The sequence below is a fragment of the Neovison vison genome, chromosome 2 (genome assembly GCF_020171115.1).
Source record: "Neovison vison isolate M4711 chromosome 2, ASM_NN_V1, whole genome shotgun sequence".
Taxonomy (NCBI): domain Eukaryota; kingdom Metazoa; phylum Chordata; class Mammalia; order Carnivora; family Mustelidae; genus Neogale; species Neogale vison.
Window position 1 is genome coordinate 175,895,831 of NC_058092.1, and position 27,276 is coordinate 175,923,106.

A 27,276-nucleotide genomic window follows, 5' to 3' on the forward strand; every position below is an offset into this window, starting at 1 on the left:
ATTTTGAATAAGCGCAAAGCAGTAATAATCCACCTTCAATTCTTCTAGTTCATGTCCTCACTGTTGGTCAAATGGATTTAAGGTGTTTAAATAAACAAATATACTAAAAAATGATGCTTATAAAGATCTTGGAAATGACACTCAGAAAGGAAACCTACAACTGGAAAATTGTTAGTATTAATACATAAAATTTTCTCTTTAAGAAAACTCATTCAAGGGCACCTGAGTGGCTTAGTCAGTTCAGCATCTGTCTTCGGCTCAGGTCATGAATCCAGGGTGCTGGGATTGAGCCCTAGGCGGGCTCCCTGCTCAGCGGGGTTCTCCTTCTCCTGCTCCCTCTACTTTCCCTCCCCATCCCCCACTTTGCGCTTCCGCTCTTTCTCTCACTCTTGTGCTCTCTCTCAAACAAACAAATAAAATATTTTAAAAAAGAATAATCACTCAAGCAAGGCTTTATGAAAAGAATTCACAAATCTAAAAATCTGGGGTGGAAATGTGGTTTTGGGGAGGTGGCTCAGTTTACCTCCCTCCTTTTTTTCCTGGCCTCACAGCCCAACTTTTCATTTGCTAATCTATTAAGGAGAGGCTAGGCACCAGTTTTCTATCCATATCACCCTCACCGTGGTCCATGATTTGTGCTTCTTACTATAAAAAAGTGCAAATATAAAATTCAACCTAGTGAAACAGTTTGGAGTTTGTTACAGTGATACTTCCCTATAAATACCTCATAAGATCCTGCCATGTGTAAGACTGATTGACAGATTCATGCAGGCATTCAACTAACATTTATGAAGCTCCTCCTCTGTGCCAGGCGCCCAGCACTGGAGACAGAGAGTAAACAGACAAATTCCCGTCTTACAGATACCAGGAGCCGTAGCATAAGGGCACCAGAAGAAGATGATGAAGTATCCAATTTTCAGACAGTATGATCACGGCTATGCTAGAGAGTTGCCGGGGTGTCCTGTGGAACACAAGGGAGAGACATTTCACCTGGATTCTAGAGGGGACAGGGAAGGGGAGAGAGTATGAAGGGGACTTGTGGGAGTTTATGACTCTTGTCCTAAACTCTTAGAATAGTTGTGATAATTAACTAGGTAAAGAATAGGCGGGCAGTGGGTGCCTGGGTGGCTCAGTGGGTTAAGCCTCCACCTTCGGCTCAGGTCATGATCCCAGGGTCCTGGGATCGAGCCCCACATTGGGCTCTCTGCTCAGCGGGAAGCCTGCTTCCTCCTCTCTCTCTGCCTGCCTCTCTGCCTACTTGTGATCTCTGTCTGTCAAATAAATAAATAAAATCTTAAAAAAAAAAATAGGTGAGCAGGGGTGTGCTTTCTAAGTGGATATAATGCACGTTTGTGGGTCAACTGGCCACAGAGAACACAGAACAGCAAATATTGTTATGTCTGGAGCAAGAGATGAGCCTGGGCAGGCAGGCTGGCCTCAGTCCAGAGAAACAAAAAGGGGTGGCACCTCCCAACCAAATGGGCAGTGACCTCACCCAGGGGAAGGTCACTCCTCGCCCACCTCTACACCCAATCTTCAGCTAGAGTGACTGAGTACGAAAGGGACAAAGTCATTTGTGTACTCCCACAGGTTATCACTGCCCTCCCCAGTTCCAGAAGGAACCAAGCACAAAAGCCTACATTGTTATTATTTGAGTGAGAAATGGAGAAACGGGAAACTTTCAGGGAATGTGAAGTCCTCTATTAGGTTATCACAGGATACTTCAGCCAATGGATCTTCTTAGAAAAAGATACAAACAGAACCACAGCCAAAGACACAGGCCCCTTGGTCAGACTGATCCACATGCCTGAGGGCTTATCTCTGGGAAAAGGGAGTCAGCATAATTTGGGGAAAATTTGATAAGTGTTCCATCGTTGAGCTTTGAGATTCTAGAACCATCCCATTTCTCACAGTCATCTATTCAGGATTTGATCCCATTTTTCCCCCCTTAAGTTCATACAAATGATTTGTATTCTCAATGTGAATTAACTTTAAGTTCTATAGATAATGAAAACATATATTGTCTACCATGCACATTTCCTCACATTTCATAGATTAGACTGACAATAAAAATATTTTTATTTAAAAAATTTTGAGATATAATTTAAATACAATAAACTTTGCACACCTAAAGGGTTCGGTTTGACTAGTTCTGACATACATATGCACTCAATACTCTCATCCCAATCAAAATAACAAACATTTCCATCACCTCCAAAGTTTCCTTGTGTCCCTTTATTATCCATCCCTCCCCCTCCCTCTTCTTTTCTAGGCAACCAGGGTCTACTCTCACCATGGATTGCATTTTCCAGAATGTTACAGAAATGGAATCACACAGTATGTACTCTTTTCCCTAGTTTCCTTCACTCGAAAGCTCTGTCTCTAATCTTTAAGAGATTGTTCCCTTTTGGCTGAGGTTCATTAAAAAGCACGATAATCATGATTCCATGGCCGTGTGTAACAAAGCATGGCTTGAGGACCACCTGCTTTATAATCATCCAGGGACCTGCTAAAATTTGCTGATTTACTTCTCCCTAGAATTCTGACATTAGAACACCAGCATGGGCAGGCCTGCTCAAACCTGCAGTTTAGTCCGACCTCCTGGGAACAACTATTCTTGATCCTTGGTCTAGCTAGCTGTTCTTCCAGGTCTTTCTACTTTTCTTTTTCTTTCTTTCTTCCTTCCTTCCTCTCTCTCTCTCTCTCTCCCCCTCTCTTTTCTCTTTCTCTCTCTTTTCTTTCTTTCTTTCCCTCTCTCTATCTTTCCTCCCTACCCTCTCTCCCTCCCTCCCTCTTGTTTGTTTGTTTCTTTCTTTCAGTAGGGACTGTGGAATACCCATACCCACAGAAGGCTTGAACTTACCACACCGAGATCAAGACCTGAGCTAAGATGAATAGTCAGATGCTTTTTTTTTTTTTTTAAGATTTTATTTATTTGACAGACAGAGATCACAAGTAGGCAGAGAGGCAGGTCGAGAGAGAGAGAGGAGAAAGCACGCTCCCTGCAGAGCCTGATGTGGGGCTCGATCCCAGGACCCTGGGATCATGACCTGAGCTGAAGGCAGAGGCCTCAACCCACTGAGCCACCCAGGCGCCCCGAATAGTCAGATGCTTAACTGACTGAGCCAGTCAGGCGTCCCCTTTCTCCTGTTTTCTATAACCTGGGCAAATCTTAGTTCTTTAGGCCACAGCAGTTGACAGGACTAAACAGCTTTAGGACAGAGGTTGCAATAGCTTCCCCAAATCCTTTGGTGCCCACATTTAGAAGTGCGATTTGAGTTACTTTTCCATATAGTATGCACATTGTGAACTTTATTCCTCTTGCTCCTTTGCTGCCTGTGTCTCAAGTCTACCATCCGGGCCAGGACTCAGATGAAGAGGATCTTGTGAGTGAGAAGGACACTTTTATCTCAGATGCAAAGTTCAACGAGGTACCAAAAAACTATGTAATCCAGATGCCTGCTTTATTTTTTAAAAAAATATAGAAAAAAAATCCATGGTGAATAATGTATCAAAACTTTAAATAAAGTCAGGACCAGTAATAGTGCCATGCTGAACCCTACCAAGGCTGAAAGAAAATAAAAGGGGCGTCTGGGTGGCTTAGCGGGTTAAAGCCCCTGCCTTCAGCTCGGGTCATGATCCCAGGGTCCTGGGATTGAGCCCTGGCATCGGGCTCTCTGCTCAGCCGGGAGCCTGCTTCCTCCTCTCTCTCTGCCTGCCTTTCTGTCCACTTGTGATCTCTGTCTGTCAAATAAATAAATAAAATCTTAAAAAAAAAAAAAGAAAGAAAGGAAAAAAAAATCAGGTCACATACCTGTACCCTTGGGGCTAATAATACATTATGTTAATAAAAAATAAAAAATTAAAAAAAATCAGGGATCCTATCTTTTAAAAGTTACTACTATTTATATTTTATGCCGGAGGTGAGTGCCTTATTGCCTCAGCTTAGTCTTGGCCCAGGCCCAACTCCACTTGATAGATTTCACGGTCCAACAGGCTGAAATCATCGTCTGAATGTTACTTCTGGCCCAGCGTTTATAACCTGCCGTGGACAAGAAGAGCTAATTCAAAGCACTCTTTCTAGACACATTAGATGCTTCCTACTTTTCCCCTTGCCATTAACCACAAGTACAGCCAATCCTAGACAAAGACATAAACACTGGTCACCCATAGTCCTGAATTTTTAAAAGAGCCTCAACCGAGCATTTAAAATGGGAGGTATTCATGGTGTATCTGATTTCATGTGCCTTCACTGTGAAACCAGACCTATCTTACCTAAATAGACACACACAGACCATGGCTCTGATTAATGCTGTCATCTAAAACACGTACCATACCTCTCACAGGAACTGACTACATTTGAGAAAAATCTGTGTGAAAGAATAATCTGTATTAATCAATCAGTTCCGGCTGAACAGAAAATATGCCCAGAACCTGCGGGGTATAAGGGCAAGGTTCTGGGTACGTTAGTTAAATTTTTAGGGGAGAGTATGCCGTCTAAAGTGCCCAGGGCTGCTCCTCCCTTTCAAAAAGCTCACTTAGATGTACCATGTTTACTGAAAGTGAGATCACTCATGTTTAGCTATTTAAGGAAATAAGCTGTTTGTTACGTATTAAAGAACTGAAGAGGCACAATGGCATATTAGAGCTGGTGGTAGACGGGAGAAGGCTGGTCTTCCCTGTCCACACAGAGCAGCATAAACATCAGCCTGGACTAGGAGTGCCCTTAAGATAAGTTGGTCCTCGGTCACCATTTCCAGCCACAACACGGTGGAGAGGGAAGATGCGGGCTCTGGAGTCAGGCGGAACTCACAGGAAAAGTTCCAGCCTACTCTCTCCTCGCTGACTGACCTTGGCCCCATTCTGCGCCTGTTTGCTCAACTGTGAAATGAGCCTACTTTGCAGGGTCACCACAAGAATGAAGTGGTAGAGCATCGGGCACAGGCCTGGCTCACAGAAAGCCTCGCTGCTGTTTATCCCTAACTTCCAGCCTCATAGGCTTTAGGACGTGTCTGAAGGTTATTTGATCCTGAGTCAGATCAATGGTGGAGGTTTTCGAGGAAAAGAAACAATAAAATCGGTAATTATTTATGTGTGGTGTGACTACAGGAGAGGGGCAGGGGGCCCAGAGCCCATCCTCCCTGTCTGTATTTTCCATGCCAGGTACCTAACTGTGAACATTCATCCTTGTAACGGTTCTGGGGAGAAAATCTGGAGCGACAGCCCTTTAAAAAGAGTCTGTCTTCTTGCCAAAAAGGAGCAGTTAATCACAGTCATGGTTACTAGGTACAGTTTTGTTCTTGATATTTTAAAAGATCCAGCAAAGAGCTTCAAAGGGTCATCCAAAGTGCACAGAAAGTAGGCGGTGGGAAGAAAGGCTACGAGAGTTGGAGTCATTTACTCCAGACAAGAGAGGGTTTGACAGATGCCAGATGTGCTCTGTGCTGGGGTGCTGAAGCCGCTCTGCTATCTTTCCTCTCCATCCAATAGGAAACGGACTCCTATCCTCGATATTTTTCCTTGGGTGGATGATTTCTCTTCCTGAAGCAGGGAGGTCAACCAGGTGACACTGTGAGATCGACTTGAGTTCTTATTTTTGTTTTTTTAAGATCTTATTTATTTATTTGACAGAGAGAGCGAGAGAGAGCGAGAGAGCGAGCACGCCTAAGTAGGCAGAGTGGTAGAGAGAGGCAGAAGGAGAAGCAGACTCCCTGCTGAGCAGGGAGCCTGACCCGGGACTCGATCCCAGGACCCTGGGATAGTGACCTGGGCTGAAGGCAGACGCTTAACAACTGAGCCACCCAGCCACCCAAAATCTCTTCTAGTTCTAAGCCTTTGAACAAAGAGGGAAGAGCAAAGAGACACCCAGCTCATCAATGTGGGGGTGGCTTCTAGCTGCATCTGTTTATAGTGAGATTGAGGTAGCTTGGCACGGAAGAAGGAGTGGGGGCCAGGAGTCAGGCAGAGGTGGGTTTGACTCTGCTTCTGAAACTCACTCTTGAGCAAGTTATGGTTGTAAAAGAACTCAACTCTGTCCTCTGCTGTAGCATGGAAATCATCTCTGCCTTCTAGGGCTCCTGAAAGGATTAACTGAAATAATGTTGGCAAAGCACCTAACATTTAGACTGGCACATGTAAGCCTTTGAAAAATTGGAACTATTATTCTGGTTGGTTAAAAAACGGGTTGAAAAATGCCCTTCTGCTTATAGTTCCATCGTGCTAGGAAAATTACAGATTTAAGTAGGCAGACCAACAGCACCTTGAACCACAGGATCCACACTGCAAGCAGTGCCTGGCCATGCCAGAGAATGTTTGAGGGGACAACTTATCAACTACCCCGGTGCTAGGAAGGAGAGGAAAAGGTCTAAGGCAACTTTGGTTTTACTCACTATCACCACAAGAATCAAATGAATGATTTTAAAGAGGTTCCAAATACATTTCCAGGTATAAGGAATACATCACATCCCACTAATTCGTCATTCACACCAAGCACAGTAAAAAACATCCATCAAAAAGCAGGTGTGCAAACCAAATGGATTGTCAAAAATTATAATTAGGATTTTTTTTTTCCTTCCTGAAGGATAGAAAGCTAAAAATGGAAGTCACAAAGAAATTAATCAGTTCTTGCAAAGCAATGAAATGCGGTGGCCTGAACCCTATCCCAAGTAAGAGGAACTCCTATTCCTACCAGACTCTTCCACAAAATGTACTGTTTTGGTGTCACATCGATGTGGAATCCCATAATTAGCAATATGGAAAGATGCTGGAGGCTGGGACAGAACAGCTCTGGGATTTGTTCTTTACCCGTGGTGGGGTCTGCGGCAGGAGGCCTGCAGGCTGCAGAGGCTCGGAGAAGACAGAGGGAACACAAGGTACAAACAAGCACATAAACTGAGAGCCATGGAGAGCTGGGCCAGAAACACCCCGTGTCCTGAAACCCCTCTGTGTCGCTCGGAGGATCAGAGTCGGCTTGAAAAATACCTCCTGTTTCCATGTCAAAGGGGGAGCAGGTTAGAGCTGATAGAACCAAACACTACAGACGAGGGAGCAGAACAATGCAGTCGGAACAGATGGAGTCACGTGACCGACTGCCACAGAAAGGAAGGAAATCATGGAACAGGAAATTCAAGGAGAAGAAAGTGTCTACAACACGGGATACTAACCTCAGAACTCCTCATGACCCAGAGAACTTGAAAATTAGTGTTTTACTTGCCATACCCCTCTCTGCTGAGTCCCCATGAACAAACTGGTCTAAATGGCAGTCTTTCAGTGTGTGAACAACTTCTTAGGGATGGGACTGACACTTTTAGCAGCTTTTTTCAGTATTTTAGACCACGTGGATAAATGCCCGTCAAAGTCTGTTCAGAGGCTTCAGAGAGCTACTGGCTTGAAGAAAGAAAGGTAACTTTAGAAATGTCTATCTCAGTACCAAGGAGGAGCTCAAGGCCTTGAGTACCTAATCCAGTCCTGTGAGGTCACATGACATTCGATGTCAACAAGGCACAAGGGATCCGTGACACCTAAATTCTAACCTTAAAATCAAATGTGTTAATTTACAATTAAGGAGTAAGAAAAAAAGTCCTTATCTAGATTTTGATAGCTTCTAACATTCACCGAGAGACCTTAAGTTAGGGTGACAAGAAGAAATTCCTAAATACTTCAGGCACTTTGACCATGTTCCTTGTCATATCAGTGTCCAAGACTCACTGCAGGGATTTCACTGGATGTTTCCTTGATTTTTAATGTAAAATTAGACATCAGTGCCTCAGTTCATTTTGGAAATGTGCCTTGTGAAGGATTTCAGAGGTATTTTTCTTTCCCTAAAAAAAAAATGACCTTCAAATAAAAATAATAGACTTTTTGAATAACAAAGCCCAAAGCAAATAACACCAGACTCTGCTAATATGGTTATGAAAAGACCAAAGAGACCTTCTGAAGTGGGGTGGCCAAGTGCTAAAATAACTTAAAACAGTCTAGCAAAAGGTAAATAACGTACCACTCAGGAAAACAGCAATCAAAGCAGCCCAGGGCCAGAGCACACCAGAATCCCCTAGAAATCGTCCCAGTTCAGCCAACACTGGTTGTTTTCAACGAGGGACGTCCTGGGAGGGACCTAGTGTCAAGGCAGACTGCTTTTCTTGACATCAGAAGACAATACCCCCCCCCTTTTTTTTTTTTTTTTGCTTTTTCCTTAAACACAGTGCAGAACCCAACACATTTCAAGGCCACGTGTTGTGGCTTTTGTTGATCCATGAAGCAGCTGCAGGTTTCAGAAAGGAAATTGTGCTCAAGCTCAACAGCATGGCACCGGCCTCGGTTTACCTGCCATATGCAAAACGCCTGTCCTTGTGGTGATCGCCGAAAGTATCCCAAAGCCTGAGAGAAACGCTCACTTCATCCACAACATCCCGGGACCGCTCCAGGACCTGCAGGAGAGAGAGCGCATTCCTGCTCAGCGTCCTTCTAAGGCTCCTCAGGAGGACGCCCAAGTCAGCACCCTCAAGGCCCATTGTCCCACATGCGTCTTCTCGTCCCATCCAACAGGACTCGGGCCAAGTCCAAATTCTCCTCTGGGAATCTCGACTCAAACACCCCCCATACCCCTCATTCAGGAGACGATAGCCAGACTCCCAACGGCACATTCTGCTTTTGTTTTCTCTTGGTGGCACCAAGAACATTAGCCTGACTTTGCATGCACTAATTACCCCCGACCCCCTGGTAGAGTCAGCCTGGCGGTAGCAGGAAGGTGCTCTGAGCAGCCTAGAGAAGCTCTGCACACCTTACCTCCTGGCACACTCGGTACTGGTCGATCGCCCACACGGTAGGCACGTGGGTGGCCAGCAGCTGATACTGCGTGAGGGTCGTGTTACACGCTCGGGCACAGATCAAGCGCGTCTTCCCCACGGCGTTGTCTCCCACGACCACACACTTGATGGTTTCGACGTTGGGCCTTTCGTAGTCCATGTCAGTGTCCATTTATAAAACTCTGTAAGGAGAGAGGGACGGGGCAGTCAGAGACGGGAGGCGCCCAGCCAGCCACTTCTCCGGAGGTGCCCAAGCATAAGCACGAAGTTCGGAAGTTCATACGAAACCTAACTCAAACTCGAGTTTTCTGTTTATGTCTCACACGAGTACAAAAACATCGGCTGGATTGTTATTTTGACCCCAAACGGTTTATTCCCGTTAACATGTTATTTTCTCCTTGGTTTTCTCCAAACACAACCTGCCTACTGAAAATCCAACCAGGCAAGTCAGGATCGCTGGCACACATTCATGGCTTACTAGCTACTCATGTGGACCCATGAAAGAGACTGGTCACCTGCAGCTTTAACCCTAGATATTGGGGTGTGAGCTGCTTGGCAATATTAGCATCTACACCATCACAATCTTCCCCCGACCCCAAATCCCCCACTGAAAGGCAGTTTTTTTTTTTTTAAAAAGATTTTATTTATTTATTTGACAGAGAGAAATCACAAGTAGACGGAGAGGCAGGCAGAGAGAGAGAGAGATGGAAGCAGGCTCCCTGCTGAGCAGAGAGCCCGATGCGGGACTCGATCCCAGAACACTGAGATCACGACCCGAGCCGAAGGCAGCGGCTTAATCCACTGAGCCACCCAGGCGCCCCTGAAAGGCAGTTTAATGGAGGTTCTCCACTACCACTGTGACTTCGAGGGGGATCCAAAGGGCAAGCAGAAAGGATTCCTCAGCTTCAAAGAAGGGTAAACTGTAAGACTGAATTTTGATACATTTGTAAAATTAATTTATATTCATTCACCGATTTTAATTAATCAAATTCATAAAAATGGTATTCTCAAGAGGGGCACCATAAAGCAACAGATTTTAAAATTCTCTGTTTTCACCAAGAAATCTGGAGCATATGGTAAAGAATGATTTTGCCAGGATGAGGAGCTAGTTTGGAATGTTCCAGAAACCATCAAAAAGATTTGAGAGGGTTGCTGAGTGAGGGGTCAAAGGGAGGAGAAAAAGCTGCTGCCAGGTCTCCACCCCCACACCCCGCCCTCCCGGGGGGCAGGAAGCTCCATAAAATCCAGAGCAGACTGCTTCCCGGCAGCAAGCTGGATGGGTGACCAACCATGTAACATTTTAAGATTTTAATGAATTATAATCGCCCTTTTGAGAAAGTCTATTGTTAAACAGAGAAAACTGATTAGATAAGTCACTTAAAAAAAAGATTTATTATTTTAGAGAGGGAGAGTGTGTGTGAACAGGAGAGGGGCAGAGAGAGGGAGATAGAGAGAGAAAGGGAAGCGGACTCCCTGCTGAGTGTGGAACCCAATTAGGGGCTTGATCACAAGACCCTGAGATCATGACCTGAGCCGAAATCAACAGTGGGATACTTAACCGACTAAGCTGCCTAGGCACCCCTAGCTGGTCACTTTTTTAACAAGTTGATAGTGGTTTTAATGGCCAAGATGGTCAAGAAACTGTTCAGAGTAGGGCTTAATACACACCTGGGACTCAGTAAGTGTTTAAATCATCTGATTTGAGAAAATGGATGATTTAATTAATATGAGATTAAGATTGTGAAGGGAGAGACAGAAAGAAGGTTATTAAATAGAATGAAAACTTTTTCCCAGTTAGGACCATCTGAACACGAGATTGTCTCCTGTAACACCATCACAGGAGGTGTTAAACCTGAGGCTAGAGACTGTTCGGTGAGAATTGAGTGGAGTGATTCAAAGAATAGATGTGTGGTGAGGTTAGGATCTGGTCTATGGCTCGGATGCCACAGAGAGGCTTAAAATACCTGTTCCCCACCTGGCAAATGCAGATTCTGAAGGTCTTGGGTGAGAAAGAGGCTTAAGAAAACCTCCAATTCAATTCTGATGATTACCCATGTGTGGTGACTCCTCAAATTGATCTCTTTAAAATCTAGTCTATGCTGACTTTGGGATTAGACCAGCGGTCCTTAAGTATTTGCTGGAGAACATTTAACAAAGTCTGGAGATATTTCTGGTTGTCACGATGGGGTCGGGGAGTGCTACCGGCTTCTAGTGGGTAGAGGCCAGAGATACTTTGAAACACACTACAAGGGACAGTTCCCCACCACAAAGAATAATTAGGACCCAAATGTCAGAGCGCTGAGGTTGAGAAAATCCCTGCCTTTGAAGGGATGTGAGTGTGAATCCTAGTCTCCCCATTTTCTAGCCATTTGCCACTTGTGCTTTTAGCCTTAGCCTCCCCATCTGTTACATGGGAATTCTAGCACCAGTCCCCTCAAGCAGTGAGGGGTAGGGGAGCTGACGGAGCTGACACACTGATGACCCCAGAGATTCTAATCGTGATGATGAAGATGAACACCCTGAACTGAGTCAGGGGAAAGACCAGAGTTAGATGCAGAATCAGAAACCTAATAACCACAAACATCTATACAAAGGATACATTTTAGTAGGGTAACTGAGGAGTAATTCATCGAAAAACAAAAAACATAGGTATAAGCTGGAGAGTATCTGATGTTACATAAAGAAGGCAGAAAAAGTTCTGAATGGGAGTTGGAGGTAATTAGCTAAACGATAATACAGTTGGAAAAGGTAGGTTAAATATATTTTTCTGGGGTATTTCCAGATTCTAGAATAAAAATGGTAATGGGAGTTATTGATAAGAAACTGGATATGTTTCTGTGATGATACTACCAAGGGGCACCCCGTGTCCAGAAAAGCAGGATCCGTTCAGAGCCCCACAACTCTGGAACCTGAGGTATACTATTTTGACTGTGCTAAGTGGTGGAAAACCTTTCTCTTTTGAAAGTCAATTTTATTCTTTTAAGCAGATATAAAGTCATAGAGAGCCGATCCTTAAAATTTGGGGACATGTTTGGATTAAGTCAAAACTGAAACAGATGCAAAAAATACACGGTTGGTTTTCTTGTTGGCTTGCAAACTAGCTTTGAGAGCAGTCACCAAAAAGGAACCCCCCCCCTAACAATTTGAATCATGACAGAGTTGGTGGAATAACTGTGTAGCTTTCACAGAAGACTACTCTGAAGGGGATAAAAGCCCTCCTGGTTTTATATAAAGGCTATGATTACAAAAATATCATTACTATTTATAGACATATCTCATGCACAGTCCTAAGAAGAATTTCTGTGTCAAAGGTGAGAATAACATCCGTGAGTCCTCTAATCTCGAGCAATCTGCTCAAAACTGAAGTGACTGCCAAAGGTCTTGGGCCTCATACAAAGGGGAGAACATTTAACAAAGATTTTAAGGGGACAACAAGTAAGGGAGATAAAAGGCAGCGTGGAATTCTACACTCGCAGCCCAGATCCCTCACTTGAGACATGGAATTTCCAGGAAGGGTTTTCTGGATTTCCAAATACTGAGAATCTTTTCTTTCGGGTAGAAATTTTATTTCATGGTAATCTGAAAATACATCTACATGTGTATTATAAACTGATTGTTTATCTGTTACACATAAACAAATATTAAATTGTGAGAATGATAAAAATATGCAATTTTATTCTTCTTTACTTGTTATGGGCTCTAATTTATTCCTATGTAGCACTCTTATGGTTGAATGAGCTCTTAGGACCATCTGGTTAATGACTATCTGGTTTCTGATTTTTATTTATGTAGAATGAGAGCAATAAATATTATTCACTTAAGTCTGTTAATAAATTTCACCACCATGACGACTGCTGATAGGGAAGACACCCTTTTGCCCTTAGATCCCTATCTGAGGAAACAAAGAAAGTATAATAAAAAAAAAAAAGAAAAGCTAGAAAGGACTGACACTAGTAACCTGTTACTATGGCAGCTTTATATCTTACTCAAAACTGACTAGAACTTTGTTTCATATTTTCACTGAGTCCTCAGGACATGGAAGCTGACCATGAGGTGCTGAAGAGTGTATCTGCACGTTCTGGGTGTCAAGAGGGATGTTTATTTAAGATGGCAAGTGAACAGGACGGTGTGGGGGCTGGGGAGAGAGGACTCAGTGAGGATGCCAGCCCCTGGGTGCTGATGCCTACCGTCCCCCAGACTGCTTAGAGACTGTGGTCATTACCTCCGGGCTGCCCAGTCGCCCCAGGTGCCCACACAATGATTACTATCACCTTCCAGATGTCATGTCCCTCCTCCATGTTTACCACCAACTCAGCCTTCTTTCTGTGTCCACAGGGTGATGTGTCCCACACTCTAGCCCCACAGTTCCTCCACCTCTACAGCGCCAGTGACCTTCCCTGCACTTTCCTGGAGCCCTTCTCTTAGTCACGTGCTGGACATTGTCGGCCAGATACATTTTACCCCTGAAATCTTGAGTTTCAAAATCCTACTCTTAGAGTAAAAACTCCTCTCTTCACTAGGGGAAATGTGGTCATGATGGCAACTCTCATCAGGAGACGGAATTGATTTCCCACCATCTTGAATATGAGTTAGCCTTGTGACTGTGGCCTAATCCAGGAGAATGTGGTGGTGATGCTGCGTGGGTCCCAGAGTCAAGGCTTCCAGAAGCCCTGCAGGTCCGCTCTCATGCTGCAGGAATGCTGTCCTGAGGCTGTTGTATAAAGAAGCTGGCCAGGCATAGCAGAGGAATGGAATTCACAGCAAGAATAATCGAGGAAGCCCTGCCTATGGTTTCACCACATGCCAGAGTGTGCTCCTTGCACCCTCCGGCCCGGCCAACTCTCCAGCTGAACGAAGCTTCATGAGTGAACCCAGTTAAGAGAATCACCAGCCAACATACAGATTTATGAGAAAGGACAAATGATTGTATTAAACCACTGAGGTTTGTGATGATTTGTTGTATATTAGTAATTAACTGAAACACACCCATTACACCTTAGAAAAATGACCAGGACCTTGACACCTTCTCTAATTTAAAAAAAAAGTATCAGATTATAGGTCCCTTTTGGATGGATGATCTTTCCTACCTAGGGCTGGTGGATCATGCCAACTTTCTCTTCCCCATCACCCTCCACATCTTTATTGCGTGTGTGGTATGCAGAATAATGTCCCTCAAAGATGTTTATGTCCTCATCTCTGGGATTCGTGAATGTGTTCTATTACATGGCATGGGGGCGTTGGAGTAGCAGATGGAATTAAGCTGCTAATTAGCTGACTTTGGCCTAAGGAGGTCATTCTGGGTTGTCTGGGTAGGTCCAGTGCATGCACTCAGGTTCTTATGTGGAAGAAAGAGGTAAGAGCCATAAACCAAGGGATGTAAGTGACCTCTAGAAGCTGGACAAGAAAAGGAGAGGTATTTTCTCCTAGAGCCACCAGAAGGAACACAGCCTACCGACATTTTCATTTTATCCCAATGAAACCCATTTCAGACTTTTAACCTCGAGAACTGTAAGATAATAAATTTGGTTTGTTTTAACCACCAAGTTTTTGGTAATTTTTAAGAATGACTTTATTTATTTATTTAAAGAGAGAGAGAGAGAGCGCGTGCAAGTGCGTGCAAGCATGGGTGCATGCGTTTGCAAGCAGGGGGAGGGGCAAAGGGGGAGGGAGAGGAGAGGGAAAGAATCCAAAGTAACTCCATGCTGAGTGCAGGGCCCCATCTCATGACCCCGAGATCATGACCTGAGCCAAAACCAAGAGCTGAATGCCTAACTGACTGAGCTACTCAGGTGCGCCAAATTTTCGGTAGTTTTTTAAAAAATATTTTATTTATTTATTTGACAGACAGAGATTACAAGGAGGCAGAGAGGCAGGCAGAGAGGGAGAGAGGAGGAAGCAGGCCCGCCGCCGAGCAGAGAAGGAAGCAGGCCCGCCGCCGAGCAGAGAACCCGGTGCAGGGCTTGATCCCAGGACCCTGAGATCATGACCTGAGCTGAAGGCAGAGGCTTTAAACCACTGAGCCACCCAGGCACCTCTTCAGTAATTTTTTACAACAGTGACAGTATGCTTTTGCCACACAAAATGGTCTCCTAAATTCTAAATGTTGTTTGCCACCTCAGTGCCTTTACACATATTATTCTACAGTCAACCCTCTATATCATTTCTTGTCTGCCTGGCAAATTCTGTTCATTCCTTAAAACCTTATTCAGTCAGATATGACCACCTCTAAAAAGTTTTCCTAATTGCCCTGCCTCTACATAGACTGATTTACTTCCTCCTTTGTATAGTAAATGGTTCTAGGAGAATTAACTACAATCACAAAGACACATATACACTCAGTTTTTCCTATATTAGCAAACGATAGAAGGGTAGTTTGTGAAATTTGTATTTTTCCTGTGGCTACACCTTCAAAGTGCCCATCTCATGCCCTTAATGAATCATTACGTGTTTCTGGGGTACTACCATGTGCCGAAGTACTTGGAATGCAAGTGTATACCATGCCCTACTTCTTTGCCCTACTTTTCTTTGTCTATTCGCTCAGGTCCACAGGTCCCCCAATTTACCTGTGACTCTCTTCTAGGGACAACCATAAGCCAAAGAGTGACACAGCCAAATGTGAGCTCAGCTGCCCAGGTCTCCTTTTCAAATCATTTCTCTTCCCAGAGTGGTACCTGTTCCCACCTTCAGGCTTGAGACGATGGCCTTCCTGATGTCCTGTTCCTCTTTTAAGACCCAGGCTCTTAGGATGGGTCAGGCACATTCACGATGGATCAATCACACTATGGATAAATGACCGTCACAGTTCTCTCTCCATAATTCAATAATTCCAAGGCACTATGGCTGATAAAGTTCAAGATACTCTGGTTTCCCCTGGTTAGGCGCATTTTAGTACAGAGCCACTCTTTGAGTCCTGCTCTAGGTGTGAGTTATTCCTACCATGAGAAATCCAGATATTAGGGACGGTGGGCAGAGAAGATTTTTCATTTGTCCACAACATCTTACTAGGCATCTTCTAATTGCTCCAAACCACTCCCCACTGGAACACACCATCTCTTACCATCACCTGTGTTGTGTTTCTTGTTACGCTTGCTATTTGAATCAAAGCAGGGTGAGCAGTCTGCTTAGAGATAAAACTCTAAGGGCCACAGAGGGGCCTCTGTACTTTCGGTTCATTCAGTTGTTCCTAGAGGGTTTGAACGGGGTGTTGCACAGCCACTAAATTTTCTTGACCTTTAGAAAAGCATGTAATCTGAACTTTAAGAAATAATTTAACTTGGTCATTAAATAATACTGGTGGAACACATTGTAGTGTATTTGAAGAGTGAGCTCACAAAGAAAAACTGGGAATTTTATATTATTGACAGAAACAAAGGAGAAATGTTAAGAGTTGCATAATAACCATAGCCCACAGCCAAGTTCCGACTGCAGATTTCATTATCCTGAGCTCTTAATCACCAGTCCTAGGCAGGCGGGAGCTGCTCTGTGCATAATATAAACATCTCAGCTGGAATGGAGAGTGGGTCCAGATCTGGGAAAGAGACAGTCGGGTTGAGCTGCGCTTCCCTAAATCAAAAGTTTACAGAAATACATCTCCAGGATAAAATTGCCTTTCATCGCTCAAATCAACAGTATTTTTTTCAACTGAAAGTTTTGATAAAAACAGAAAGAAAAAGAGTTTAAGTAACAGAAAGGACAGTGCATATAAATCCAGGATTACAGATAATACAGAGGTACTTTTTTAAACATCCACTCATTATCCTCACCAGTGTCCTGTGATAATGGGGACCGACACAAGATCACACCCTTTCTCTCTTTTTTTAAACTCAATGGCAGTGGAGGAGGTGAGCCAGGATTAGAAATAAACTTGCTATCTATCCACTGCCCTTAATAAATGCTGCCCCAGTTGAAAAATAAAGGACGGATAAAACATGTAGCTTAAAAGATGCGTAAAAAATTCAGGATAGGTTTCAAAACCACTATAAGTAAACTGTGTGTTATGTTCTAGATATACTGGGTGACTTCTGTCTGCAAATATGCCAGGTAACCTTTCCTTCGGTGACTCTGTTCTTGCCACTCTGCTCAGATGTCCTCTCTCATGGCCCTGATCCACCACTGAAATTGTGCTGCACCTTTAGGACTCGGGCAGTCTTAATTAGTTCAAGAAAGAATAGCACTGTGCATGTAGTGAGCGCCAGTCCTATGGTACAGGTATACAGTGGTAAGCAAGCTGGGTGTGGTTCTTGTTCTCATGGACCCTCTCAGTCAGGTGAGAGAAACGGGTAGATGTAGTCATAAACTTGACTTAAATTCCTTGAAGAAAAACGAAAGGGTGTTATGAGAGAAAATAATGGGTGGGAGGCCTGCAGGAAGGACAAGGGAGGCCTCTTTGAGAAGGCCCCACCTTCTTGCTACCTGAAGAATGAGCAGGGCCCAGTCACCAGCTGGCAGAGAGGCAGGCCTGCCAGAGCTGGAGCAGGGGAACAGGAGAGGTGAGGTTGGAGAGGAGGTAGGAGCCATATCACATGTGGCCTTCAGGCCACAGTAGGGAACTTGGGTTTTATTCTAAATGCAATGAGAAGTGACTGAAAGGTTGCAGACAGAGGAGTCACAGGGTCTGATGTGCTTCTGAGAAGCATCACTAACATCACTGAGGTAGCTGTGTGGGGAGCAGTGGCCGAAGGACCCGTTAGGAGGTTCCCAGGTCCTCCAGGGGGAATGGTTGGACCAGGAACCAGCAGAGATGAAGCAAAGTAGACAAACACAAGTTTCGTTTTGGAAAAAAGATGCACTTAAAGCATTCTTCCTTTATACTGTCCCCAGGGTATTTGCCAAATTCTGATTTGTAATATTGACTATTCCACTGAAACGTATGTACTTGCTTCCATCTCACTAAGACTGCGCATTTTTGACAACAGACTGCTATTCATCTTTAAATCCTCAAGTCTTTCCAATGCCTTGTCCATACATGGCTTTCAGTTCATATATGCTCAACAGAATCTAAAAGTATTGCTGTTCTACCTTCCTCAGGAAACCTTCTACCTGGGTCTGGCAGTGAACTTGCACTCAGCTAGCTCTGGTGACTGATCACTAAGCCTGTGGCCTCGAGAGCAGCAGCATGTGGCTAAGTCCACAGTCAGTGAGAGGAACACCTTGAAGGACATCTGTGTGGCCCATCATGAGAGCGGCATTTGACAGATGGCATCACACCAGCCGTGGTTCCCCATAAGGAAGAGCATCAGTAACCATGGGAACACCAGGGACCAAGGCCCAGGGCCCGCCACCAAACAATAAGGCAGGGGGCAAAAGGGAGCTTCATAACAGGCAGGCAGGAGCTTAGGGATGAAATTCATTTAGGGGGAAAAAAGAAGGAATGTGATCATTTATCTAGTGCCTAGAGCCAATTTATGAATCTTAGTAATATTTATATATAAGGGTCTCATAAAATTCCCAACAACTTTTGGACTTTAACATCCTCATTCAAGGGATTTCTAACTCTTTGGGTGAGATCAGTAATTGGCTGAGAAAGAAGGGGAGAATGGAGGCACCTGTACCCACTCCCTATGGAGAAGGATGTATCATTGACCCGAAAGTGAATCTTGAATGAGGAAATTCAGTCTCTGCTAGAAGATGTCACAAGAGCCAATTAGCTGGACTTGAAGTCAGGACACCGTTGGAAGAATATGTGCTTTGGATCTCCCAATCCATGGCCTCACTGAAATTAACTATTCTCCACAGACAGCAGAGTCCACAAAAGTACCAGAGTTAGGATAAGGAGTAACCGTGCACCAGAAGTTGGAAGGATTTCTGCCACATTCACTGCCTTTGTGCCAAGTCACTGAAGACCAGCAGACTGCCCATTATCACAGGGAAAAGGTCTGGGCTGGGGGGTAAGCAAGACGCTCTTCACCAGATACCTGTGGTCTAGAGTAAGGAGAGCTGGCTTGACTTGGGACCCAGATGGAAGAGCAGGCTGTGGAGCCATGGAAAATCATGGAAAGCCACGAGGAACCATGCATGCTGTCCTGGGAAAGGAGCAGTCCCCATGATTGGCCCTCAGTGAGGATGAGCCAGGTAGATAGCACTAAGCATGGAAAAGACTCATTTCATTTTGTTTTTCTTCCCCCAGCCTGCTCACCCAGGCAGTTTCAATTCCGTCAGTGCAACAGAAGTGATGGATCTTGTTAAGGGGAGAGGGATGGGGGGGTGGGGTACAACCTCTAAGACTGACCACTGGTATATCTTCAGCGGTGACTTCCCTCACTACTCTTCTTATGTCGACCCATACAATACTGAATAGCTTGGCCTGTCCACTCTGGAACTGGGTGGGTTCCCTACAGAGCCCTACCTTGGTCTCCAACAGAGCCCTGGTTATCCAAGCACTGAATATACTTCAATCCTTGGCCACCAGGAATCTTCTTCTACATGGATGAAGTTAACAGAGATCATTCAACATATGGTCTATGAAAAACCCTGACATGCTGAAAAGGACAAGCAGTTAGTTAGCCAAAGACATAGACGAGAGGTCTTCTGTGGAAGTAGACATGCTAGAAGGAACAGCAGAAGAAAAAAGTTTTTTAAAAATATCTGAACCATGTAGTTGATCATGCAAAAGAAAATAATGCAGGTGTGTAAACTAACAGCAGAGGAGGCTATCAGGGGCAAGAAGACAAGTAAAGGCCACGTATAAATGAAACACAAGACAGCCAAATTAAAAACCACAGTGACAATGGTAAATAGCCTTGACAATGTAGTAGAGTGGATTAATAAGGGACAGGCAAAACATGAGAAGCTCTGAGTCTAGGAGGAAGGCCATGTGAAAATGATGTTGCAGAAGATGATAAAGAGGCTGACAGTTGATAAACAGTCCCCAGGATACCACATGGCTTCTGGAGTAAAGTGTGATTTTATAGAACAAAATTTTCCCAATACTAAAAGGAGGATGGGGCGGGGAAAAGGAGAAAAGAAAAGGAGGCTCCTACATCTATAGAGTTTTTGGTAAAACATTGAAAACATGATGCCAGAAAAACTGTATAATAATCCTACAAATACCTTAAAAAAACACCTTCTAAAACTAGTGGTCAAAGACAGTTCTTTCTATAAAGAAGTAATAATATGGATGACCACACACTTCACCAATACACTATTTTAAGACAGTAGAAAAACACAAAGAGAGTCTTCACAGAAAAAAGACCTAATCACAAGTTTCTGAATCTGGTCAAATTGTTATTTATGTAAAGGGAACATAAGCTATTTTTAGATACCAAAGACTCAGGGAGCAAAAACTCAAGATTTCTTTAAGGAATTTAACTACTCAAAGATATTTGACAAAACACCCAGAGATAATTCAAATTTAAAAGAAGCAATTCAGTGTAAAAGGGCTGTGGACTCCTGGTGGGAATGCAATTTGGTGCAGCCACTTTGGAAAACAGTGTGGAGTTTCCTCATAAAATTAAAAATAGAACTACCCTATGACCCAGCAATTGCACTACTGGGTATTTACCTCAAAGATACAGACGGAGTGAAAAGAAGCGCCATCTGTACCCCAATGTTCATAGCAGCAATGTCCACAACAGCCACACTATGGAAAGAGCCAAGATGCCCTTCAAAAGACAAATGGATAAAGATGATATGGTCCATATATACAATGGAATATTACTCAGTCATCAGAAAGGATGAATAGCCAACTTTACATCAACATGGATGGGACTGGAGGAGATTATCCTGAGTGAAATAAGTCAAAGAGAGAAAGTGAATTACACAGTTTCGCTTATTTGTCGAACATAAGGAATATTAAGGAAGACATTACAAGAAGGAAGGGAAAAATGAAGGGGGAGAAATCAGAGTGGGAGATGAACCATGAGAGACTATGGACTCCAGGAATTAAACTGAAGGTGGAGGGAATGGGTGAGCCTGGTGATGGGTATTAAGAAGGGCATGTATTGCACGGAGCACTGGGTGTTATACACAAACAATGAATCATGGAACACTACATCAAAAACTAATGATGTACTGTATGGTGACTAATACAACATGCTAAAAAAAAAAAAAGAAGAAGAAGAAGGAAAAAAAAGGACTATAAAAACTGAAACCAAAACCAACTGAAAATATAAAAGTTGCCTTCATTGTTATTTTGATTTTGGTTTCAATGTGGCATACAAAAATTATCTGTAAAAGAGAATCTAGGCAGTAAAAAAAAAAGCAATTCATAGTAAAAGCATAACAGTAATAATGAACCTTCACAAACCAAAAGGCGTACAATAAAATGAAGAAAAGCTCTAGAAGGAGGAATTAATGAAAATAAGTGACACGTGTGAGATAAAGAATCAGAATCAACATCAGATTAAGAAAGCAAAAATGAAAAGCAGCACATGGAGGGATCGAATATCACAAAAAGTAGTGATAAATGAATAGATATCTCACATTAAAAAAGAAAACTTATTATGATAAGAGAGTGTACTTTCTTTTCAAGTGTTCTTGGCACATTTATAGTTAACTAACCCACCATAAGGACAAAAATCCCCCAAAGCATAGATGGTATCAACCAAACCACCTAACAACAAAAAAGTAAATGAAAAAGTTAAAAGGGAAGGTTTTATTGACAGCAACAACCAAAACCTGAACCTGTCAGCAATTTAAAAAATATTTCCTGATACATCCATCTAAAAAAAATGACTTCATAAACAGAACATGTTTTAAAGTGTTTTAGTGGTGCCTGTGTGCCTCAGTAGGTTAAGCACCTGCCTTGGCTCAGGTCATGATCCCAGCGTCCGGGGACTGAGTCCGGACTCAATCTGGGGATCCAGTCCCCACTCCCTGCTCAGTGGGGAGTCTGCTTCTTCCTCTGCCTCTCCTTCCTGCTCACTCTCTCTCTCTCTCTAATAAATAAATAAAATCTTTAAAAAAAACCCCAAATATATTTATCACATCTTTATAAAAAACAAGAAAAATATGAAAACCACCCAAATCTATGACAATTAAAGACTTGCTATCTGATCTTGGGCCAAATACTTAATCTCTCTAAACTTCTATTTCCTTATATGTAAACTGGGGATAACTGCTTCGTTGGATGTGTTGTTGTAAAGATTAGATATTGCCTGTAAAGTATTTTAATCACTATGCCTGTCATCAAGAGAACACCCAAAAAGTCTTATCTATTAAGACTGTCATTCTTCAAAATCATGTTTATGTTGATTTCGCAATCATATGGAGAAATGCTAATGTTACACTATCCAGGGGCAAGTGCAGGAAAGCAATCCAAAAAACAGTCGATGGAAACTAGGTAAAATAAGCAAACATGTGTAACTTGAACAGAACGGGTCCTCTTCACTCTTTCACGCTAAGTACCATCTTAACACGGTGACATGACTAAAAGCAGCACAAATGTGAGTTTGGGAAAGCTGGGTAACAACATGAGTATTTAAGAATAGAGGGATGCGGTTAACGTGACCTATCAGCTACTATGCAGCAGAACTCCTAGTAAGATTCTTCGGGAACGTGTCCCTGAGGAGTCCTACCTCTCCTCGAAACTGGTCAAGTCTATCTTTCTTCTCTCATTTGTATCTCCATCATTATTCCCCTGTGCTATTTAAATGGATCTTCCTTGGACCCACCCTTTTTTATTTTGGGGGGCAGGGGCAGAATGGGTGGGTATCAATATGTGAATACTTAACATTCAATAATGGTGTCTCCATCATCAAAAGGGAAGCTGTTCTTCCTGCAACAGCAGTATATGGAAAGTAGATTGGAAGGGAGTACACTCGACAGGTACCAGAGACTGTTAACAGGTCTGCAACTTGTCACTTTTCTACTTCCATTTAGTTTCCAAATTTTCTACAATGAAAATCTATTACTTTAAAAAAAAGAGAGATAAAAGGTCACCTGATAAAGAGTGAGATAAAGGTCACCTGTCCTAAAACTCACCTGTTGAAGTACATGACTCCAGGGTTTTTGTTTTGCTCACAAAGCTAAACAACCATGTCCACTATCTAATTCCAGAACATTCTCATGAACCCAGAAAGAAACCTCGGGCCATTAGCAGCTATTCTGTTCTTCCCTCCCTCTCTGACCACTAATTCACTTCCTTCCTGTCTTTATGAATTTGCCTATTCTGGACATTTTAATAAATGAAATCATACAGTATGCAGTCTTTCGTGTCTGTCTTCTTGTATCGAGCACAATGCTTTCAAGTTCACCCATGTTGCAGCATGTATTCGCGCTTCATTACTTTTTATGGATGGATAATATCCTCCAAGTTGTATTCTATAATGGGAGAGATATTTGGCTTTTTAAAAACTAGTGACTACATAAGTATAACCCTTGATTGTTAATTCTAATAAGAGTACAGATATTAGCCAACACTAATAAATGATTTTTGATGATGTATACATTGTTCTTCAGAATTATATATTTATAAAGCTTTATGAGGCTACTAAACTTGTTTTTTTCTGACTCAGGCTCTCAACTGAAAAAAACCCTATAGGAATCTAAATGGTAATCTAGCTGAATATCTGACAAAGAAATTGAACCCTATAGAGAGACAGCTGTGGACACCCAGGACAGATACATATTTCAAACAAGAGATGAAAAATTCTTGACTGTTAAATTTTGAGTGTTCAGAGGCAATATTATAGTAACTGAAATGAACAATTTTAAGAAATGGTTTGGAAGCATATCGCTTGAAATATTCTGTGACAATCAATTGTAGTTAAGATATTTTAAGTTTGGATCAATATAGTATAATTCAGCTTTTCATTCATTAAAAGGAGAAAGAAGTTCCCAGTTTGTTTGTATCCAGGTGGTGCATGTATTGTGTACCTGCAAGTCACAAATGTATAAATATTGATGCACATTGAGGGCACAAACTTAATGTTATCTTTACTTGGAAAGGTAGACTCTACATATTTTTAGTTACAAGGGTGATAGCTTGATCAAAACTCACTGCAGCTAGCTCTTATAAAGTTAAGGGTTCAGTGAAAAATCAAATTCTATAAATGAATGACTTACCCAGGGCATAAAATTTGGAGCATCTCAAAGACACAGAGGGTACCATGGGGTGGTGACTGGAAGTGGGGTGCTTGGTGATACTGACTTCTTGAACTACATGCTGGTTACATAGGTATGTTAGTTTTCACAAATTCATCAAACTGTATGGCTGGCATCTGTATACATTTCTCTATGTACGTTATACTTAAATATATATTTTTTAAGTTAAAAAAATTGGTTTTGGAGGGTCAGTGTGTGAACCTCAGCTAAATGCTGGATCAGGAAGCTTTGTCAAGAATTAATAATTAAAAGACTAGTTAAGTCTTCAGAGAGATGTCAGAGTTCTAAGTGCTCATTTGAGAAAGCTAATATCAAGTCTGAAGACTAGATATACTTAATAATCCATCCTAATGAAGAAAAGTCTCTGCAGTGCTCTGTAGTAACATGTTCATTGAAAGCATTCTCTAAAGATGTCACTGGGTCAGCTTCTGGTTCCAGAGAGACCCCTTGCTGGGAAGCCTTCACATAGGATGACAATGAAGCAATTGCATTTAATCATTTAGGAGACTCTAATATGCCAGTTAGGATTAGGTTATGCTCTGATTCAGACAAATGAAGAAAACTGTCTCCCCCACCCGCCCCAAGGATTTCTTAGTAAAACTGGATCATAAATACAAAAGTGTTGGTGGACAAAAAACGGACTCTTTAAAATCTCATATTTTGTTGGCAGTTTCTGGCTGACATCAATGCCTAGATTCCAGTTAATAATTTCAGGACATGTTTCTATACCCTCTAACTCTAGGTAGGAGTTATTACATGAAAAATTGTACATTTTTATTTTTTTATTTTATTTTTTTCTAAAGATTTTATTTATTTATTTGACAGACAGATATCACAAGTAGGCAGAGAGGCAGGCAGAGAGACCGGGGAAGCAGGCTTCTGGCTGAGCAGAGATCCCGATGCGGGGCTCGATCCCAGGACCCTGAGATCATGACCTGAGCCGAAGGCAGAGGCTTAACCCACTAAGCCACCCAAGTGCCCCCAGATTGTACATTTTTAAAAAGCAGAATGTGGCACTGTTTGTGGGAGTGGAAAATAATACCATTATTCTGGAGTGGGGACACCTGGCCCTCAATGTCCATAACTTTAAAATGTCCATAACTTCCAATTATAAGAACTTATGCCTAGATAAATAATTAGGGAAGACAAAAAGATTCCATTAAAGGAATGTTATACACCACTATCTGTGGAAACAAAATATTGGAAACAAGTTTAGAAATCCAGCCAGATGGGGGTGGTGGTGGGGGTTGGTTAAAAAAACTGACATCAATAAATGTCCACATAAAAAGGGAGTATATAGCCAACCAAAATGTGTTATAGGAGTACATTTTTTGTCATATATGTTCATGATAAACATTTAAATGAAAAAAAGATGACAGAAGAATTTACAGAATAACACCAGTCCTTAAAATTTATGTACCTACATATACACAGCAACATTCAGATTACAGAAACATTCAATATTAATGCCAATTGGGATTGTAAATGGATTTAATTTTTTTCTTTTTTCTTATCTATATATTCCATCTTTTCTATCTTAACAAAGAAATTTTATAACAAAAAAATTTACAGAAAATGGATGGGGATGGGGAGGTAGGAAAACTAGGAACTAGAATATTTATGTGTGGGAGCATACACTCTTCATAATGTAGAATTCATGTGCACTCTTTGCCTCCTCTCTGCATACCTTGGGAGGTTTATGTGAAATGACTTTCAGTGCCTGCTGAAACTAGGAACCTTTCTTTTAATACGGAGCAGCCCTCCTACTCATCAACAATATCATCCTGGAGCTCCCGGTCATTCAGCTCCCTTGACTTAAATCAAAGGAACTAACATCTCAGTAGACTCGAACACACACACACACACACACACACACACACACACACACTACACAGCTACTCAGCATAGAATAATGTAGCAAGAATACACCTGCTGAACACCAGGTATTGGAAGAAGCCAAAGGGAAAAACCTCCTTCTCTAATCTTTCCAGATCAAGTCATCAGACTTTGAGAGATTTCAGTTCTCTTTCACATGAGAGTTGCTGGTCTACTTCAAATAAATGGGTTTTTAAAAATATTAGAATCTGAAATATTCTCAGGGTTCACTGTTGATTTTTGTTTGATATACACAAAGGGAAACAATTCCCCTTCTTTGAAGCCTCTTTCCAGGAGCCTTAATGATCAGCTGCCAAATTTAGCCTTGGCTGCATCTCCACTGTATCTATTATTCCTCCATGCTGTTGATGGGAGGCCAAATCTCATCCCTTTTTAGAGTGCACAAGAGCCAGTGCCTTGATGAAAGGGGGAGTTCATGAACGTAAATTGAAAAGAGCGCGGAGAACATACTGTAATGAATGGAAACACACAGCTTCATGGCTTAGGGTACTAAAATTACATTCACACAAAAGAATCAATAGCCTTGGCCATATTATATGAGAAATAAGGGAGGAGGGGGAGTTGTAGAGAAGGCAGTCAAGAGATCAGCTGCTTATTAGAATCACTGGGGGAATCTGTTTAGTTTTACTTTAAGCACTGCTGCCTGCACAAGAATATTCTTTTTTTCTAAGGTTTATGCATTGTTTTTTAGTAATCTCTGCATCCAGTGTGGGGTTCCAACCCATGACCCGGAGATCAAGAGTCACATGCTCTTCTGACTGAGCCAGCCGGGCGCCTCAAGAATATTCTTAACGGCACTCTTCATAATAGCAAACAGCTGGAAACAACCCACCAGCAGTAGAATGGATAAATAAATAATAAATTGAGCTCCAGTCATAATGGGATACTACACAGCACTACGGTAAAATGGGTGAACTCCTGCTACATGCATTATGAATAAGCCTCCCAAACATAATATTGAGGGGAAGAAGCCAGACACTAAAGAGATTTTGTTTATGTAAATGTTCAAAAGCAGGCACCGTGAGTCCATGGTGTTAGAAGCCAAGATAGTGGATACCTTGGGTGGGAAGTGACTGGCTAGGGATTTATTATTTATTTTTTTTATTTATTTTAAGATCTTATTTATTTATTTAAGAGAGAGACAGTGAGAGAGAGCATGAAAGGGGAGAAGGTCAGAGGGAGAAGCAGACTCCCCGTGGAGCTGGGAGCCCAATGCGGGACTCGATCCTGAACTCTGGGATCATGACCTGCACCGAAGCCAGTTGCTTAAACAACTGAGCCACCCAGGCGCCCTGGCTAGGGATTTAAAAAGAGTGTCTGGGTGCTGGTCGTTTTCTGTTTCTGTATGTTAGTGCTGATTACCTGTGTATGTTCAGTTGGTGAAATTTCATTTAAGTTATAGACTTCTGATTTTTGTATTTTTCTTTAAATAAGATACATGTCAGTAAAAATGTTTTAAATTCAGATTCTTAGGCCCTAACAAAGATCTACTGACTGTAGGTTACGGTATTCCTGGGGGTATTCCAGTGCAAAG

General features: G+C 42.4%; 1 protein-coding gene across 1 annotated transcript in view; it reads right to left on the minus strand.

The window, feature by feature from the left end:
- Window positions 1-27,276, minus strand: part of RHOBTB1 (Rho related BTB domain containing 1) — a 122,686-nt gene that overhangs the window by 29,552 nt on the left and 65,858 nt on the right. The window contains exons 4-5 of the mRNA XM_044239590.1: window positions 8,785-8,986; window positions 8,323-8,426 (exon numbers count right to left, since the gene is read on the minus strand). Of these exons, the coding sequence (XP_044095525.1) occupies window positions 8,323-8,426; window positions 8,785-8,976 (296 nt within the window). The 5' untranslated portion in view covers window positions 8,977-8,986. The remainder of the gene's footprint in view (window positions 1-8,322; window positions 8,427-8,784; window positions 8,987-27,276) is intronic.